Consider the following 19139-nt stretch of genomic DNA (forward strand, 5'->3'; position numbering starts at 1 on the left):
ATCCATCAATCGACAGGTTTTGAAAATCAAAATCTAGAATCATCTAAACATTAATTCTTGGTTTATTTTTTTTTCTCCTCTTCAACAACCTTGCTAGTGTTCTGTATTGTGTGGGACCCTGCAGAGTAATCCATACATTTTACAAAAGCTGGCAATACACAATGTGAAGTGCGCTTGTGATGAAATATTCAACTTCTGGACATTGGTGCAGTTTGGCTGTGGGTGGAGATGATGCAGTTACATCCAGAATATGAAATAGCCCAAAACTGCTGCATTCAAATAGTTTATTTCTTAATTTACATGACTATACATAAACTTTAGCTATGATCTTGTGTATAATTTATATACTTTGGCTTTAAACAATAAAATATACCTGAAATAATCAGATAAAATAGATATTTTTTTTTAGAAAAAGTTCTTGTTTGACAAGAAATCTCAGACACTTGAACAGTGCAAATGGAATTTATACAGGAACAAATGCATATTACATAGAAAATAAGGTTTAACTCACAGCCAACCATTGTATAGAGTGCAGTTACTGAAAATATCGGGCAGCAGCCATTGGGAGTCTCGCAGGAGAGGGGAAAGTTTGCGCTACCTTGTTAAGTGACCAAATCACTCAGCATCTGTATTTTTAATTTGCAATTTGGTAAACTCTGAATCATAGAATTTGCATCATTCCTTGTATGGAAGGTGTGAGTAATGAGTACAGACGATGTTGGGAGGAAAGCAGCCCTTGCTGAGGAAAGCCTGGTTAATAATTTTAAACATTCACATCACACCATATAACATTTCAACCCACAACTGCACTTTGCATTTATATTGGATCAGACGGTTTAGATCAGTGTTGGCCAATACCTTTGCCACTAGCCGCATGTGGCTGATTGGGAATCCAGATGTGGCTAACTTGCATTTTTTTAAATAAAAAATTGAGTACTAGACGCTGTTGTTGGTTGTATGATCTCAATACTTGTATTCGCATGGCGGCATGTGAACTTTGATCTTTGTGCATTTGTTCAGAAACTGGCTCGTCAAAAAGCAGTGTTTTCTTGATGGCTGGGTGCTGCACTTCCTTGGTTACTGAATAGTGGTAGATGTTTGAGTCAATGTCCACATGTGAAGTACATTTACTTGTAGAGTGTGTATGGCATTTTCTACTAAAATTATGTGGTTAAAATGGTGCCGCCGTAGTCACATCCCATAGCTAGTCAGCAATTTCTGTTGGACAACACTGGTTTGGAATATGGTACCTAATCTTATGCCTGCACTTTCCTGCATCTATTATCAGTTGAAGGGCCACTGTGATATATGTATGGTAGGTTATGAATCTTTTGGATAAAAGACTTGGATTTATATAGTGCCTTTCACGACAACCGGACGTGTCAAAGCGCTTTACAGCCAATGAAGTACTTTTGAAGTGCAGTCACTGTTGCAATGTAGGAAATGCGGCAGCCAATTTGCGCACAAGCAAGCTCCCACAAATAGCAATGTGATAATGACCAGATAATCTGTTTTTGTTATGTTGACTGAGAGATTAATATAGGTTATGAAGCTGTTGACTTGTGAGGAAAGTCATGTCCCTTCAACCATTAATTAATCCCTACTGCCAAGTAGTCCTCACAACTATGGACCTTCTGTTAACTGCTTGTCCAAAAAGCCTGGGCTGTAATGTAACTTTTAAGAAAAAGTTTCACACTCTCATGAAAGCCTAATGACGTACCATTTCCGTTTATGTTAAAATATAATCATTTTAAGCTCTTTGAATGTGAGCGATGGATTGGCCAGTGCCTCCTACCCCACAGTCACACCCGAGACAGGGTTTCAGTGCCACAACTGACTTGATTCCACTCACTGCAATGTCCTGGAATGGTGGAATTTTCTCTGAAATTTTCTGAGTTAAACTTCCAACATAGAAATGTTGCGTTGGGGAAGAAATATTCAAAGATTTGATCAATATTACCTTCAAAGGAAGTGTGCTTTAATTCAATCTCTCAGTGTTGATGAACTAAGGTGTAGGATAGTGATGAGGCCTAATATCCAGCTGCTGGTTAGCAGTTCAGCGAGGTTGAGTATCCTGGAGATTGGTGGTAGCGGTGAGGGAGGAGATCTTTGCATAGACCATCCTGGTGGACTTTGATTTCTGCTACCTTTGTTGATTTTACTGAGTGGATGCCCTTGCTACAATAACAGGGTGGTAGAGGCAGAAACCGTCACCACACTTAAAAAGTACTTGGATGTGCATTTGGAAGTGCCGTAACCTACAGACCAAGAGCTGGAAAGTGGGATTAAGCTGGATAGCTCTTAGTCAGCCGGCATGGACACGATGGGCCGAAATGGCTTCCTTCTGGGCTGTAAATTTCTCTGATTCTATGAATAGCATGCGATGACTTAACGTGTAAGTGTGCAAGAAGGGGCCTGTTCTGGCGCACACTTACGGCAGGATTGTGCGCGAGACGTTTGGTGCATGGGAAGCAGCAGCAGTTAGAGGCCAATCTTTCCGGAAAATTCTTGTGATCTATTGTTGCTCGTATGCAAATCATTTGGTTTAATTTGTGGATATTCCAGTTGCACAACAGTGTGTAACTGAAGCACTGAGGGTTCTGCAGCAACACCTACACCCCTGGGCTCAGCACGAGACACTTCAGAAAAGGATGGAAGAAATGGAAACATTAAAAAAAGAAACCAACCCAAAGTCGCTTTAAAAAGGGAGAATGCTCGATTATAATACGGCTGTCAGCAAGTTAGCAAAACACTGCAAACAGAAACTTCGGGCTTTTGCAGTTTTTATCTACAGTCGATACATCAGTTCTGCTAGTATAGTAACTAATATAATTACCTCTAATTGTTTTAAATTGATCTTTTGTCTAAAACACAATGAATTCTGACCATAAACAGATCTGTCCTAATATTGTGAATCCATTGCAGTAAAACAGTAGATTGTGCAATACTCCGCCACGCAGCACAGGAGACGCCAGGTTCAATCGACTGTATTGGCTAATCCTCAATGGCATTCGACAGGCTACAAGTGGGCTTGGTCTCCCTGGGGGTAGGGAGCAGGAAAATCAGGCCGAATACAATGGTCCCTGCTGGCTTGTACAGGTAGGGACGTCGGGAGAGAATTTGGGCACCTGATCGATAGCTGCTTGGGCAAAGATGCCTTTGAGAGAAACGGGGAGGAAATTGGAAGGGGGAGATGCACCATCCAGTTGCTGTGACGGGATTCATTGCTTGCACTTTAAGAGTTGAAGACTGGCTAGAAACTACCCAAAATTCCTGTACAAAAGTATTGTTTGAATACTTACTAGGATCCACCTTCACAAAAGCAATGAGAACCAACTCATCAGATTGAATTGGTTGCTGTGATTACAAGGAGCTCAGACATTGCACGCTGCCTATCCCCTCCCCCTTGACAATTTCACCTTTCCATTGGCCTTAATGGGATATAACTTTCGAAAGTAGGTGTGGAAGGAAGGAGTTTAAGATCGTCGAGAGCATCTCGATTCACTTCAAGGGATTTTTAGTGCATATTCAGAAGCCAATGGTTGCACTGCTGCCTCTGGTTTGTGTGATTTGTATACCAATACCCAATCAATACACCTTAATGCTGGAAGATGCTCTTCATTCACTGTTTGACATTGTTCCCACTACTGCCACCTCTGCAAGTAACAGGCATGTCAGCATCACTTCACCCTAGTGTAGTACAGCTCAAAGTGGTCTCTCGTTGAAGGGGCAATATCTATACTGCTGGGTGTTTCTGTGCAGCTACAGTGCCAGTGGGTAGAAATTTCACCCTCTTTCCCTGCCTGCCCCCATTGGGCTTTACTCATCCCCCGTGACAACTGAGCTGCAGCATCAAGTGAAAGGAACAATATAATTCGTGTCTCAGACACTGGCTGGAGCCCTTGCCTTACTTTGATCACAAATAGCCCCACTGTGCTGAAGCAGAGATTGGCTGCATTCTCTTTTGTGTCGGAGTTGAAGCATAGCTCCAAATCATGAGGTCAGATCTTGACACACAAAGGTGTAACCTCGCTATATTACAAAAAACAACGAACGTAAAGTTTAAGACTTTGCTCTCACGCAGAGATTTCCGTGATGGAGAGAGAATTGAAAGGCCTGTCCTTTACGAAGAAGAGTTCCTTATAGTTGAGGCCCGTTTTTTAAAGTCGTGCCGTTTGCTGCTGATCTTTGCACGATTTGTTGCTTCCCCGGCGGGCGGGTGGTCCCGTTATGCGGCGGTGATAAACTTTGTTCCGTTTGCAGCAACTACACTGCCGTCCGAAGGCGAAAGTCGCTGGTTTGTGAGCCGTCTTCACCTGCTCCAACCTTAGCTGTGGGAGGGGGAGAAAGAAAAAGGGTGGGGTTCAGTCCTGGGGAAGCTAGATAGATACATGAGGGAGAGGGGACTGATGATAGGGCGAGATGAAGTAAGGTGGAAGGCGACTCATGTGGAGCCTGTTTCTGTGCTGTAAATTCTACCGGTCCGATCGACAAGTATTTTCAACGCTCGGTAACTCTTAAGCCGTCGGTAGCTCCCCACCTTTCCTTGAGTAACATTATTAAAACTTGCTGTCTATAAATTCCCAGGATTTGACGTTTGCAAAATACCACAGCAACCAATTGCATTGCTTACAAGAGAACATTAACTTAGCAGTGAGAATGGATGAAGTTACCTCTGCAACACATCCCAGAATCATTGTTAAATAAGCCATCCGTGATGTATTGCTATTTACAGGCTACGAAGGGACAGCAAGGCCATTTCGTCAACAGCCGGGATACAATCAACACAATCACTGACTCCAGCCAACCCACTTCATCTCCTTCCACAGCCCCTCTAACCTATCGTGAACTATATCCATTTAATCACCCAAGGGAAAGTTCTGTACAAATGCTGCTGCTGCTAACCAAAAACAAAATGTTACAGTATTCATCTTTGCATGGAATCTACAGCACAGAAGGAGGCCATTCAGCCCACTGTGACTGTGACGGCTCTTTAAAATTACACAGAAACATAGAAAATAGGTGCAGGAGTAGGCCATTCGGCCCTTCGAGTCTGCACCGCCATTCAATACGATCATGGCTGATCATTCATCTCAATACCCCTTTCCTGCTTTCTCACCATACCCCTTGATCCCTTTAGCCATAAGGGCCATATCTAACTCCCTCTTGAATATATCCAATGAAGTGGCATCAACAACTCTCTGCGGCAGGGAATTCCACAGGTTAACCACTCTCTGAGTGAAGAAGTTTCTCCTCATCTCGGTCCTAAATGGCTTACCCCTTTATTCTTAGAATGTGACCCCTGGTTCTGGAACTCCCCAGCAACGGGAACATTCTTCCTGCATCTAACCTGTCCAGTCCCGTCAGAATTTTATATGTTTCTATGAGATCCCCCCTCATCCTTCTAAACTCCAGTAAATACAGGCCCAGTCGATCCAGTCTCTCCTGCCATCCCGGGAATCAGTCTGGTGAACCTTCGCTGCACTCCCTCAATAGCAAGAACGTCCTTCCTCAGATTAGGAGACCAAAACTGAACACAATATGCCAGATGAGGCCTCACTAAGGCCCTGTACAACTGCAGTAAGATCACCCTGCTCCTATACTCAAATCCCCTAGCTACGAAGGCCAACATACCATTTGCCACCTTCACTCCCTGCTGTAGCTGCATGCCAACTTTCAATGACTGATGTACCATGACACACAGCTCTCGTTGCACCTCCCCTTTTCCTAATCTGCCGCCATTCAGATAATATTCTGCCTTCGTGTTTTTGCCACAAGTGGATAACCTCGCATTTATCCACATTATACTACTCTGCCAAGCGTTTTCCCACTCACCTAGCCTGTCCAAGTCACCCTGCAGCCTTTTAGCATCCTCACAGCTCACACCGCCACCCAGTTTAGTGTCATCTGCAAACTTAGATATTATACTCAATTCCCTCATCCAAATCATTAATGTATATTGTAAATAGCTGGGGTCCCAGCACTGAGCCCTGCGGCACCCCACTAGTCACTGCCTGCCATTCTGAAAAGGACCCGTTTATCCCGACTCTCTGTTTCCTGTCTGCCAACCAGTTCTCTATCCACGTCAGTACATTACCCCCAATACCACGTGCTTTAATTTTGCACACCAATCTCTTGTGTGGGACTTTGTCAAAAGCCTTTTGAAAGTCCAAATACACCATATCCACTGGCTCTCCCTTGTCCACTCTACCAGTTACATCCTCAAAAAATTCTAGAAGATTTGTCGAGCAGGATTTCCCTCCTTTCATAAATCCATGCTGACTTGGACCGATCCCGTCACTGCTTTCCAAATGTGCAGCTATTTCATCTTTAATAATTGATTCCAACATTTTCCCCACCACCGATGTCAGGCTAACCGGTCTATAATTACCCGTTTTCTCTCTCCCTCCTTTCTTAAAAAGTGGTGTTACATTAGCTACCCTCCAGTCCATAGGAACTGATCCAGAGTCGATAAGACTGTTGGAAAATGATCACCAATGCATCCACTATTTCTAGGGCCACTTCCTTAAGTACTCTGGGATGCAGACTATCAGGCCCCGGGGATTTATCGGCCTTCAATCCCATCAATTTCCCTAACACAATTTCCTGACGAAGGATTTCCTTCAGTTCCTCCTTCTCGCTAGAACTCGGTCCCCTAGTATTTCTGCAAGGTTATTTGTGTCTTCCTTCGTGAAGACAGAACCAAAGTATTTGTTTAACTGGTCCGCCATTTCTTTGTTCTCCATTATAAATTCACCTGAATCTGACTGCAGGGGACCCACGTTTGTTTTCACTAATCTTTTTCTCTTCACATATCTATATCTATCATTAGGGGACCAAAACTGAACACAATATTCCAGGTGCTCTGTACAACTGCAGTAAGACCTCCCTGCTCCTATACTTAAATCCTCTAGCTATGAAGGCTAACATGCCATTTGCCTTCTTCACCGCCTGCTGTACCTGCATGCCAAACTTCAATGATTGATGTACCATGACACCCAGGTCTCATTGCACCTCCCCTTTTCCTAATCTGTCACCATTCAGATAATATTCTGTCTTCCTGTTTTTGCCACCACAGCGGATAACCTCACATTTATCCACATTATACTGCATCTGCCATGCATTTGCCCACTCAGCTAACCTGTCCAAGTCACCCTGCAGTCTCTTAGCATCCTCCTCACAGCTCCCCCATAGCCCTTCAAGTATTTATCCAATTCCCTATTGCAGGTTACTATTGCATCAGCTTTCACCGCCCTTTCAGACAATGCATTCCAGATCATAACAGCATTTCTGCCATCTAATCCTGATCTCCCCAGGGGCAACTTCTGGCGCGATCCAGCAGTGCAGGGACTAATTTGACCCACAGAAATCCTGTCTGTACTTATTCTTACAATATTCAAATCTATTCCTAATCGGATACTTATCCTACTGTTTTTTTTTTCCCCTCAGTTAATTGATGTAGCATTGACCATTTGAGCTGGCATTGACATAGCATCGGAATATACAGCATGGAACAGGCTCCACCTGGCCGCTCCCAATACTAATGGCCCTCAATCACCCACTCCACCAACTATATGTCCCGTTCTCCCTTAATTCTTTCCACATTATCTGCCTCCCCAACCAATATCCCATTGGTCGGTTGTGCTCTGTCCCTCGGAGCAGCTCCTAACTCTGGTCTCATGCATGAGATCCTTGAGCCACTTACTAGGGCTGAGGAGCTGAGTTGATTTCCCATTGGCTTCCTCATGGTTTTTAAACTAAGGAGTACCTTCTCTGTGAGCTGGAAACAAGACCAACGAGCCCCACTTCCCCTTTATGAGGGGGGGAAGGAGGAAAAAGTGTGAAGGAATTCTACCTTATAACTTCTTTAAAAATGAGACATGGCATTAAGCTGAATTAGCTCATTTGGAAATCCTAACCAAAAAAGAATTCTAGCCTTCAAGGGCTGACCCTCGGTAAATAACTTTATTAACTTCTTAAAACAAGACAATTGTTGAAATAGCAGTTAGCTGAATGGGCTCCTCTGGATTGTCCATTGCATAAACAAATGGCATCTACCCTCCTGACCATAGCTTGGTGATCGCACAATAGACATATGTAGACACAGCAGTTAGTGGAGAACCTCCCATACCCATCAGACACAAGCACCCCTGCTGGATATCAACCCAGTATTCCGAGCTGTTGTTCCAGTCTCCGAGACTGTTGGGAGAGGGGCCTGAACCCAACCCTTCTGACTCAAAACCGCTGAGCCAATGGTCACTCGATCTAGACCCCAGTACCCGACTGGATGCCAACCCAATATTTAAGAGACCATATTCTGACCTTCACTTGCTGGGACTGTCTGGTATGGGGGAACCTTTCACCTTCTGACTCCCAAGGGGGTGAGTGCTACCACTAATCCCAAAGGCTCTCTCCCAACCACTAGTGTGTGGGAAAAAAAACGTTGCTGATCTCACTTGCTGATTATGGAATCTGTGACTTGTCCTTGTATCTATACCAACAATGCAAGTTAAATCCATGGAGCAGCGTGCCCCACCACTTGCATACAGCAGGTAGCTTGAGGTGATGTCTCCCATTGGGTTCTCCTGACTGCCGTGTGAAGAATCAGACGTGTTGCAGTGGGACCAATGTATTTTCAGCACAAGATGTGACCTGTACTTTGGGACATTGCCTGACGTGTGATTTGTTTGCCCTGGGGAGGAATTTCCTCGACTTGAATTCAAGTTTTTCTTTTAAATTTCTCCAAATCAGAATCGGGCCAACTTTACTCAAAACACTGCTTAATAAATCAGTCCAATTACAGGAAAACCACTGCTGGCATGATTATTAATGCAGAAATAGTGAGTTGGCGTCAAAATAAATATATATATATTTTAATGTCCAGACACGCAGACATGGACTTTCCCTGACCCGACCTGGCTCCAAGCTTGGCACAGGTCAGCGAGCGGCTGAGGCTGATAAGGGCCTACGTTCACTGCGATGCTGGCACAGGCCCAGCAATGAATCGCTGGCACTTCTAAACTCTGCCCACAAAACAGGCCTGGGACTGCAGACATCGGCAGCAAACCACTTGTTTCTCTGCTGGGTCTGATGACCCTTTTTTGGGGCCCAGAGTGGTCAGTAGGCTTGGAGGCCATTTGATTTCATGGCCCCTGCATTTGATGCCTTGGTTGGCTTTTTCCACAGGCTGCTGGTACACCCATACCACAAACCATCCTATAATTGAGGGGACAGACAGGTGGCCAATGTCCAGCTCTATACAGAGAAACAATTTCCTCTGGTGGGGGAAATCCAGCACAAGAGGGCATCATCTTACAATGTAGAATTAGGCCATTTAGGAGGGAAATCAGGAAGCACTTTTTCCTCAGACATGGTGGTGGCAATCTTTTTAAAAGCCAATTGTGATTTTTTTTTTTAAGGGTATCGAGGGATATGGAGCAAAGGCGGCAAAGTGGAGTTGAGGTGCAGATCAGCCACAATCTGATTTGAATGGGCCCGAGGAGCCTCCTTCTGTTCCTGTGAGGTGCAAAAGAGTAGTTTGAGGCTGGCTCGGCTGCTTCTCTGTGAGGAAGTGCTAAGCCTTTGCTTCTTGCCTACTTCGAGCAATCGGGCTGAGATGAGGAACTCGCCACGTGGTGGAACAACCCGAGCCACCACTCAGTGGTGCAGTCCATTGATAACCAAAGCTGGTACAGGTTGCAGCGTGCCCAGTTTAGATGAGTGGTAAAGCTACCTTAGTTACACGTTTCACACTGTAAGCCTATAATGGAGGGGTCGCACTGTGGCAAGGCAATCAAGAAGCCTGAATGGGGGAAACGGACTTGCTAAGTAGATTATGCAGGAAGTGCATCTACTTTAAACATAAGAATTAGGAGCAATAGGCAGCCATTCGATAAGATCATGGCTGATCTACCTCAACTCCACTTGCCTGCACTATCCCCAAATCCCTTGATTCCCTTAATATCCAAAAATCTATCAAACTCTGTCTTGAATATACTCTAAAAGACCGTACTACATGTGTATCATAAAATGGACAAACTACCTTCCCTTAGTATTTATAGCAGAGACAGAGAGGTTTCCTACATTGCAACAGATTGTGACCCCTGGTTCCAGACTCCTCAGCCAGAGGATACATCCTCCGTGCATCTATCCTGTCAAGGCGTGGAAGAATTTTGCATATTTCAATGAGATCACCCTCTCATTCTTCTAAACTCTAGAGAATATAGGCCCAGTGTACTCAATCTCTCCTCATAAAATGTCCCCAGTGCACGACAATCAAAGGGAAAAGCATGAGTAACCTTAGGATCACTGTCTCCCTCAACTGAAATAAAATGTCAAGCTTGTCCCATCATTCACATTCTATCACACTCAACATCTTTACTGAGAGGCAGGCCGCAGTGACACTGAACTACAGGAGCGAAAGAACTTCTCTGATCTGGAGGGGTCGGTCTCCTACACATCTTTCTGCTGCATTCCCTCTGCCCTACCCCCCAGTGATAAATCTCAGTCCCGGTCACTGCCTTGTTTCCTGTGCACCAAACCCACTGACCTCCCCGTTCAAAGAGAGCTATTAAATAAAAGGAAATCGGCACAAATCACACATCTCGGGCACCGCTCCAAAGCTCTGTTGTTTTAAACAATTTTGCATTTCATTAAAATGCCCTGCTCAACAATAACGTGGATCTGATTATTTGCTATTTTTCCCCTTAGCTTACCTTATCAAACTTTCACAGAAACCAGCTTCATCTCTTCCACCCTGCAGAGAAAGGAAACAAATTCAAGAGGTCAGGCACCAGAAGCAACAGTGTTTACTGTCTCGGGAGAGCCGTGGAACAGCACCCATGGGCATCACCACACGCACCCAGGCTAATGATCCGGGGACGTGAGTTCAAATCCCACCACGGCAGCTGTGGGATTTCAATTCAGTTATTTGAATAAATCTGGAATACAAAGCTAGTATCAGTTTCATGGTCACCATTACTATCAGATTGTCGAAAAAACCCATCTGCTTCACTAATGTCCTTTAGGGAAGGAAATCTGCTGCCCTTACCTGGTCTGGCCTATATGTGACTCCTGACCCCACAGCAATGTGGTTGACTTTTAACTGCCCTCTGGCCCAGCGAGCCGCTCAGTTGTACCAAACCGCTACAAAGAGTGGTTCAATAATGTGCCTCACCACCACCACCTTCTTAGACAATTAGGGACGGGCAATAAATGTTGGCTTTTCTAGCGACACCCACATCCCATGACGAATAAATAATTTTTTTTTTAAAACACCGCACACTGAGGCACTGCACCACCTTTCCAGGTACTGACCCACTTGCCCCCAAGACTGCTCCCCTCCCAGCAATGTGCCTCCTGGGCACTGCGCCCCCCCCTAGCAAGGCACGGCCCGACCCCGGCACTGCCACACAGCTGATTATATTTTCATAAGGACGTTTAGTAACTTTGTAAATACGGTCTGTGCTCCACACCACCTAACTGGTTAGTAAATTGCAAAGTTAGCAGAACTCACAGGACAGTCAGCTGACTTGTTACACTGAAAACATGAAACATTCCGAAGATTTAATAGTTCCCGGTTGGTGCAATGGATCACCCGTGACCCTTTATCGACTTGGCTTCATACGCAGTTATACTACAGCAAGTGCAAGGCTGCACGGTTCTCTCTCCCTCCTCGTGGTGGTGTCACATCTCCAGCACAGTTTATGTTGTCGCAAAGCCAAACGTGTTGCTTGTACTTCAAATCAACTCAACTCAACTCCTACACCCCACGCCCTTTGTTCTCTGTGGCTCCCCCATGAATGAGCAAAAAGACTCCTATGAACACAGAACAATGAATCGGGGGTGAAGTGCACTGCGTATGTGGTATGAGGGTGGCTTGAGACTAATGATGTGTATGAATGGTTCCACCACAAGGGGACAGACAAGCCTAAACACCAACAATACATCTCCCTATATGTCTGTAATTCATTCTCAATTAGAATCTTACAGCACAGAAGTAGGCCACTTGGCCCATCATACCTGTGGTAGGGCTATCCCACTCCCCCTGCTCTTTCCCCATAGCCCTGCATTTTTTGCTTTACAAGTATTTATCCAATTCCTTTTGAAAGTTATTATTGAATCTGCCTCCAACATCCTTTCAGGCAGCGCACTCCAGATTACAACAACTCACTGCGTGACAAAAATTCTCATTGTCCCTCTGGTCCTTTTGCCAATTATCTTAAATTTGTGTCCTTTGGTTGCCAATGGAGACAGTTCCTCTGGCTGAGGAGTCTAGAACCCGGGATCACAATCTCAGAATAAGGGGTTGGCCATTTAGGACTGAGATGAGGAGAAATTTCTTCACTCAGAGGGTGGTGAATCTCTGGAATTCTCAACCCCAGAGGGTTGTGGAGGCTCAGTCGATCGAGATCGATTGATTTTTAGATATTAAGGGAATCAAGGGATATGGGGACAGTACAGGAAAGTGGAGTTGAGGTAGAAGATCAGTCATTATCTTATTGAATGGCGGAGCAGGCTCGAGGGGCCAAATAGCCTACTCCTGCTCCTAATTCTTCAGTTCTTATGTTTCTTCCTTAATATTGTTATTTGTATACAAATGACAAGTCAGTGAGATTGCCATTATTGGTGTCAATCTGTTCCAAATTGTGGACAACTTTATTAAATTGTGTCCAGACCCCATAAAAAGGTGGTCCGAAGGCCCTCCCTCATTTCAGGCAAGCTACCAGATCAGAGGAGTCTATTATGCCACCAGTTGCTTTGGACCAAACCCAGGGTCCAGTGATAAAAGGGCAGTGGTGATCCCCCACAGTGGTAATGCACAGCGCACTACACCACCTGAAAGGGTAGTGGAATCACATCCAATAGTAACTTGCAAAAGTAAACAAGATATATATCCTTAAAGGAAAAATTTGCAGGGCTACAATATAGTCTCAATTTTCCACGGCTTTGGGGATCCTGCGAATGCACGGGATAGAACCAGTACTGGAAATAGTATAAAGAAGGGAGAGAGAAAAAGAGAGAGAGAGAGAGTGAGATGCAGATTTGTAGTGAGAGACAGCAAGAGAGAGACAGAGACACAAGGACAGACTGACACAAAGATTGTCACAGAGACACACAGGCTAACACAGTCACAGAGACATACTATCAAATTTACCTAGCGAGTAGGAAGTGTAAACGCTTCTAAGGAAATAGAGGTCAATGGCTAATAATATTTAGAGTAAAAAATGGTTTAAAAAAAAACACCCAAAAATGCAACATGCAATGGCTGGAGAAGCCAGTTTCAGCAGGCCATGTCCTGGGATTCTCCTGCACCGATTCTAATGGGTGGGGTTTGCACAGTGGTCAAATGATGCAATGTTTGGTGTGGGACCCTTTTCCTTTGTATTGAGGATGTGCATTCTGGTAACCCCAACTCACTCACTGAAAAATCAGGCACCCTGATGGTCAGAGCAAGATAGCTCCTAACTTTCCAAACCAACTATCAGGCCTTATAAAATCAGGGGTAAGCCTCGGTTTAGCTCAGTTGGTAGCACTCTCGCCTCTGCGGCAGAAGGTTGTGGATTCAAGTCTGAAGCCCATAATCCAGGCTGACAGTCCAGTGCCGTGCTGAGGGAGCATTGCACTGTCAGAGGTGCCGTCTTTCTGATGAGACATTAAACCGAGGCCCTGTCTGCCCTCTCAGGTGGATGTAAAAGATCCCAAGTGATATTTGAAGACGAACAGAGGAGCCTTCCCCGGTGTCCATGTCAATATATATCTCTCAATTAGTATCACTAAAACGGATTATCTGGTCATTATCTCAATTGCTGTTTGTGGGAGCTTGCTGTGCACAAAATGGTTGCCATGTTTCCTACATTACAACAGTGGCTACACTTCAAAAAGTACTTCATTGGCTGTTAAGCACTTTGGGATGTCCTGAGGTTGCAAAAGACTAAGTCTTTCTTCCTACAAACTGGGGGACACAAGAGGCGAGTGCTGAATCCCACCATTGGCATTGCTAAAATTGGCTCCCTTATCCCAAATGGCCGCTCTATGAAAATGATTAAGTTGTACACCCACGGAAGTGAATAAACAATTAACTCGATTACAATGTAAATAGTTATTGTAACATCTCAGTTACATCGCAGTTTCACAAACACAGTAATTAAATGTCTATTACTGTGCAATTACCCCATGATCCATGGAATTTAAATAAAATGTTACCAAATAATTACAGTTAATCCGCAGCATGTTAGCAGGAAAGTATCACGGGCATCTTGGCCAGTACTGGCGTAGCTATACATCAGTCTAACCCTGCTACCAGGGTCAGTAGAGCCTGTAATTACATGTCAAGTGATCTCTGCTTCTCAAAGCTCCGTGACATGCCTTTAAAAGAGCTTATTTTCTCAGTTAAAAAAATGTTGATCGATGCTTTTGAAATTACGAACGGAGGGGTTGACAGATTCCAGTATTGGGGGGGGGGGGCGTCTAGAATGAGGGGCACACAGATACATAATATTAAATGCAAGAGCTTTAGAACACAGAGCAGGAGAAACTTTTTTCTTAAACACGGTTGTGAGGCTGTGGAATGCAGCACTGGAGACTGAAGCAGTAACAATGTCAACATTTAAGAAAGAAAGACTTGCATTTCTGTAGCGTCTTTCACGACCACCGGACGTCTCAAAGTGTTTTACAGCCAGTGAAGTACTTTTTGGAGTGTAGTAACCTTTGTAATGTGAGAAACATGGCAGCCAATACGTGCACAGCAAGCTCCCACAAACAGCAATGTGATAATGACCAGATAATGTGTTTTTGTTATGTTGATTGAAGGATAAATATTGGCCAGGACACTGGGAGTAACTCCTCTACTTTTCTTCAAAAAAGTGCAATGGGATCTTTTATATCCACTTGAGAGAGCAGACAGGGCCTCGGTTTAATGTCTCATCCAAAAGACGGCACCTCCGACATTGCAGCACTCCCTCAGCACTGCACTGGGAGTGTCAGCCTAGATATTTTTGTGTTCAAATTCCTGGAGTGGGACTGTGAACCCACAATCTTCTAACTCAGAGGCGAGCGTGCTACTCACTGAGCCACGGCTGACACAATAGGTTGGATAGATGGTTAAAGGAAAGAAAAAAGAGAGAGATGGGTACAGGGTGAAACTGGAATTAGGCTGCTGCCCTTGTCCAGAATAAACACCAGCACGGACAGGTTGGGCTTGTTTCCATGATGTAATTTCGACAAAGGTTTGTCAACTTGTTACAATAAAGTGTTCCATTCAGACCGGGAGTGACTAATCCAGGTCTCCTAGTTTAGCTCCATTTACAGCTAGCTGCTTGTAGTCTGCTATTAAAGGTGCGTTCACCCAGAGACAGCAGTCTCACTTCCCACCGACGACGTGGTTATAGTGTAACTGTGGGCTGAATCCAGACTCCCAACCCAACCTGACCAGGAGTGAAGAGGAGGCTCCAGCCCCTTCCGCAGGCACCAGTCCTCCACACTCGGCTTACTCTCTCTCCACAGGTTGTGTGTCAGGACAAATGCTTCCCATCAACACTAAACTTGGCTGTGACGGTATCGTAAAAAAGCAACAAACAAGTTGTCAATTATCACAATGCTTTCTCACATCCTCTTTTGTAACTGTTCAGTTAGCAATCAAAGTAATTTAAAGAAAGAAAAAAGACTTGGATTTATATAGCGCCTTACATAACATGGAGTGTCATCATTATCATAGGCAGTCCCTCGGAATCGAGGAAGGTTTGCTTCCACTCTTAACATGAGTTCTTAGGTGGTTGTATAGTACAGTACAGGAGTGTAGTCACTGTTGTAATGTAGGAAACCTCGGCTATAAATACAAAGGGAAGGTAGTGTGTCCATTTTATGATATACATGTAGTACAGGTATTAGATTCCTATATTTATAATATACATCATGGGGTTTCTCACCCATTATCTATGCGCAACTGCACAATAGGATCATTGCATGGCAACCCCTAGCAGGAGCCTTGGTTCATTCTTCCCCTCACCAGAGTGCTGAACTCAATTGCAAGACCCCCACTGCCACTCATGCCGAGATCAGACTAGGGGACTGATTGTGCATGACTGGAACCAGTGTCCGTATATCTCACCCTGGCGCTGCAAGGATTGGCAGAGTGTGAATCTGAAATTGATGGGTGCTGGGCATTTATCTTGGTGGGGGGGGGGGGGGGGGGGGAAGAGAAAAGAGAGGGTGAAGGGAAGTACTACCAGTTGTTGCACAAAAGCTTCCAGACCATAATTCAGTCAATCTATTGACAGAAACCCCTTTCCTGAAGGACATACTAAGACCCACAGTCCTGGAGGTGTCTGGCCACATGAAAACATGCACTTCCTAAATAGCCATTGTTTCTATCTTATCTGGTGCTGACTTCACAATATCCCATTCGGCTCATTGTGTCGGCACTTCCGTCCTTTCCAAATGCAAATTATGTTTTTAGGAAACGTCGACATTCCAGAGATTTCTTAACGTCTTGTCTGAATAAACGATTTGTCGTCCAGCCCTCAGAACAATAAAAATACCATCGCTCTTAGTCAGGAAATTCCATTAATTTGTTTTGCAAACTGAGTCTTTTCATCAACTTGCCAAGAATAATATTCAGCTGTTGTCAGGTGAAAACAGTCCTCAGAGTTATTCACCACCTTGGCTCGGTGCTTACCGACTGCCAATCCTTCTCGGCTTTGTTGAGACACAATCCACGTTTCTTGTCTTCCAGTTTTGAAAAGGAAAAATGTGTTGGGCGATGCTAGCACTTAATGCCAGTCCCTGGTTAACCTCAGTAGCTGGGCAGGCAAGTTCAGAGGGCATTCCTGCTTAGTGTGGTACTGGTGTCAAGTGTAGGCTAGATCCAGGCAAGGGCAGCAGGTTCCCTTGCTTGGAGGACATTCCCCAACCATTTGAGTTTTTAACAACAATCTGACAGCTTCATGGCCATTCCTGGGGCTGGCCCTCAAATGACCAGATTTATTGAAATCAATTTCACAACTTGTCACCGGTGACAGTCGAACTTGTGATGTCTGGATTGGTCGACCAGGAGAACTGCTTTACTCTTCTTCTTAGGCAGTCATCCCGGAGTCAAGGATGACTTGCTTCCACACTAAAATGAGTTCGAAGGTGATTGATGAGACCAATGCGGGATCTACAGACTCTGTCACAGATGGGGCAGGTGATGGTTGAAGGGATGGGTGGGTGGGGTGCTTGATTTGTCGTAGGCTCCTTCCGCTGTTTGTACTTGGCTTCCGTGTGCTCCCGGCGAAGAGACTCATTGGTGCCTTCTTAGATGCTTCTCCTCCACTTTGAGTGGTCTTGAGCCCGGGATTCCCAAGAGTCAGTGAGGATGTTACATTTTTTTCAAAGAGGCTTTGAGGGCGTCCTTGAAGCGTTTTCTCTGCCCTCCTGGGACTCGCTTGCCGTGACGGAGCAGTGCACTAATGTAGCACTGAATTAGGTGTCAGCCAGTGACTCACTGGTAGCACTCCTGCCTCCGAGTCAAAAGGTTGTGGGATTAAATCCCTCTGTAGAGACATCAGCTGGCATTCCTAGTGCAATACTAAGGAAGTGCTGCACTTTCCCAGGTGTCGTCTTTTGGATGAGACATTAAACTGAGGTCCCGACTGCGCTCGGGTGGACAAGAAAGATCCCATGGCACTACTTGGAAGAAAGAACTGGGAAGTTCGTCCCGCAGTCCTGGCCAATATTGATCTTTCACCCAACATCACTAAAAACTGTTTTAGTGGTCATTATCTCATTGCTGTTTTGTGGGAACTTTTCATGTGTACAAATTGGCTGCTGCAATTCTTACATTACAACAGTGACTACACTTCGAAAAGTACTTCATTGGCTGTAAAGCATGCTCGGTTGTCCTGATAAAGACTATACAGTTCCATAGATGCAGACAGTCCTCCAGTATGTCACTCAAGTCGCCAATGTTCATGACTGAGCTTGGAGAGTAAATTACTGCAGGCTGTTCGCTTATGCAAGGCTTCGCCCAACCACATTCCACAGGAGCCACTCCGCAACAATCAGGAGTACGAGCCACGGCTGATTCGTTTCCTCTCTCTAGCTCAGGGTACAGAATCCAGCTGAGGCACCTCGACTGCGATCAGAGAGCTCAGCACAGACCAGGGATGGAAGCCCTGTTGTGTATCACACTCCACAGTGCCCTCACAAACACTATGCCACTGCTAACAGTGCGCTCTGGCCTCACACTCTGTTATGCCATTCTAACATACAGACAGTGCGGGCATTGGGAATAGGCAGCAGACTGTTCTGTGCCCAGTAACAGGGACTCCACCTAGCGCTACTCGCACGGGGAACATAGTGCAGGTCAATTTCCCCGTGACCTCGCCGCTCCATCGCCGTGACTACAGCCGGAGTTTGGTGTGAACCCTACTTACACCTGTAAATGGAGTTTAGACAAACTTACCGCAGCCGAGAGGGAGACTCGCCGTGGGATTCAACACCCCAGTAAGTCCCATGCACTTCTATTAGTCAAAATTACCAGTGTAGTAAATATATTCCACCCCCAACAGCACACGCACACACACACACATACATACACACACACATGCATACACCCACATGTGCACACATATGCATACATCCACTCACACCATCCAGACTTGGAAATATATCACCATTCCTTCATCGTCCTTGGGACAAAATCCTGGAACTCCCTCCCTAACAGCACCGTGGGAGTACCTTCACCACACGGACTGCAGCGGTTCAAGGCGGTGGCTCACCACCACCTTCTCAAGGGCAATTAGAGATGGGCAATAAATGCTGGCCTTGCCAGCGACACCTACATGCCATGAACTAATTTTTATAAATACACATGTACACACCAATGTTTCCCCCTAACTTTTTGCGGGTGTGCGGCCCAGTCACAGTTTAGTGCATCTGTGGAATTTCACATTGGAAAATCCAGTCCCGGGCTGCACAGCCCAGAGGGAACGTTGACGTATGCATACCCACACATATACACGCACCCACATACGCACTCACATAGAACATAAGAATTAGGAGCAGGAGTAGGCCATTCAGCCCCTCAAGCCTGCTCCGCCATTCAATAAGATCATGGCTGATCTAATACCTCAACTCCACTTTCCTGCACTATCCCCATA

The 19139-nt window shown here is 45.1% G+C and overlaps 1 protein-coding gene across 1 annotated transcript in view; it reads right to left on the reverse strand.

The window, feature by feature from the left end:
* Positions 1 to 279: 279 nt before the first annotated feature.
* The window catches only part of LOC139226534 (sphingosine-1-phosphate transporter SPNS2-like), a 133176-nt gene continuing 114316 nt past the window's right edge, over positions 280 to 19139 (reverse strand). Inside the window, exons 12-13 of the mRNA XM_070857367.1 lie at positions 10716 to 10756; positions 280 to 4331 (exon numbers count right to left, since the gene is read on the reverse strand). Coding sequence (XP_070713468.1) covers positions 10720 to 10756 — 37 coding nt within the window. The 3' untranslated portion in view covers positions 280 to 4331; positions 10716 to 10719. The remainder of the gene's footprint in view (positions 4332 to 10715; positions 10757 to 19139) is intronic.

The sequence above is a fragment of the Pristiophorus japonicus genome, chromosome 16, assembly GCF_044704955.1.
Source record: "Pristiophorus japonicus isolate sPriJap1 chromosome 16, sPriJap1.hap1, whole genome shotgun sequence".
NCBI lineage: Eukaryota > Metazoa > Chordata > Chondrichthyes > Pristiophoridae > Pristiophorus > Pristiophorus japonicus.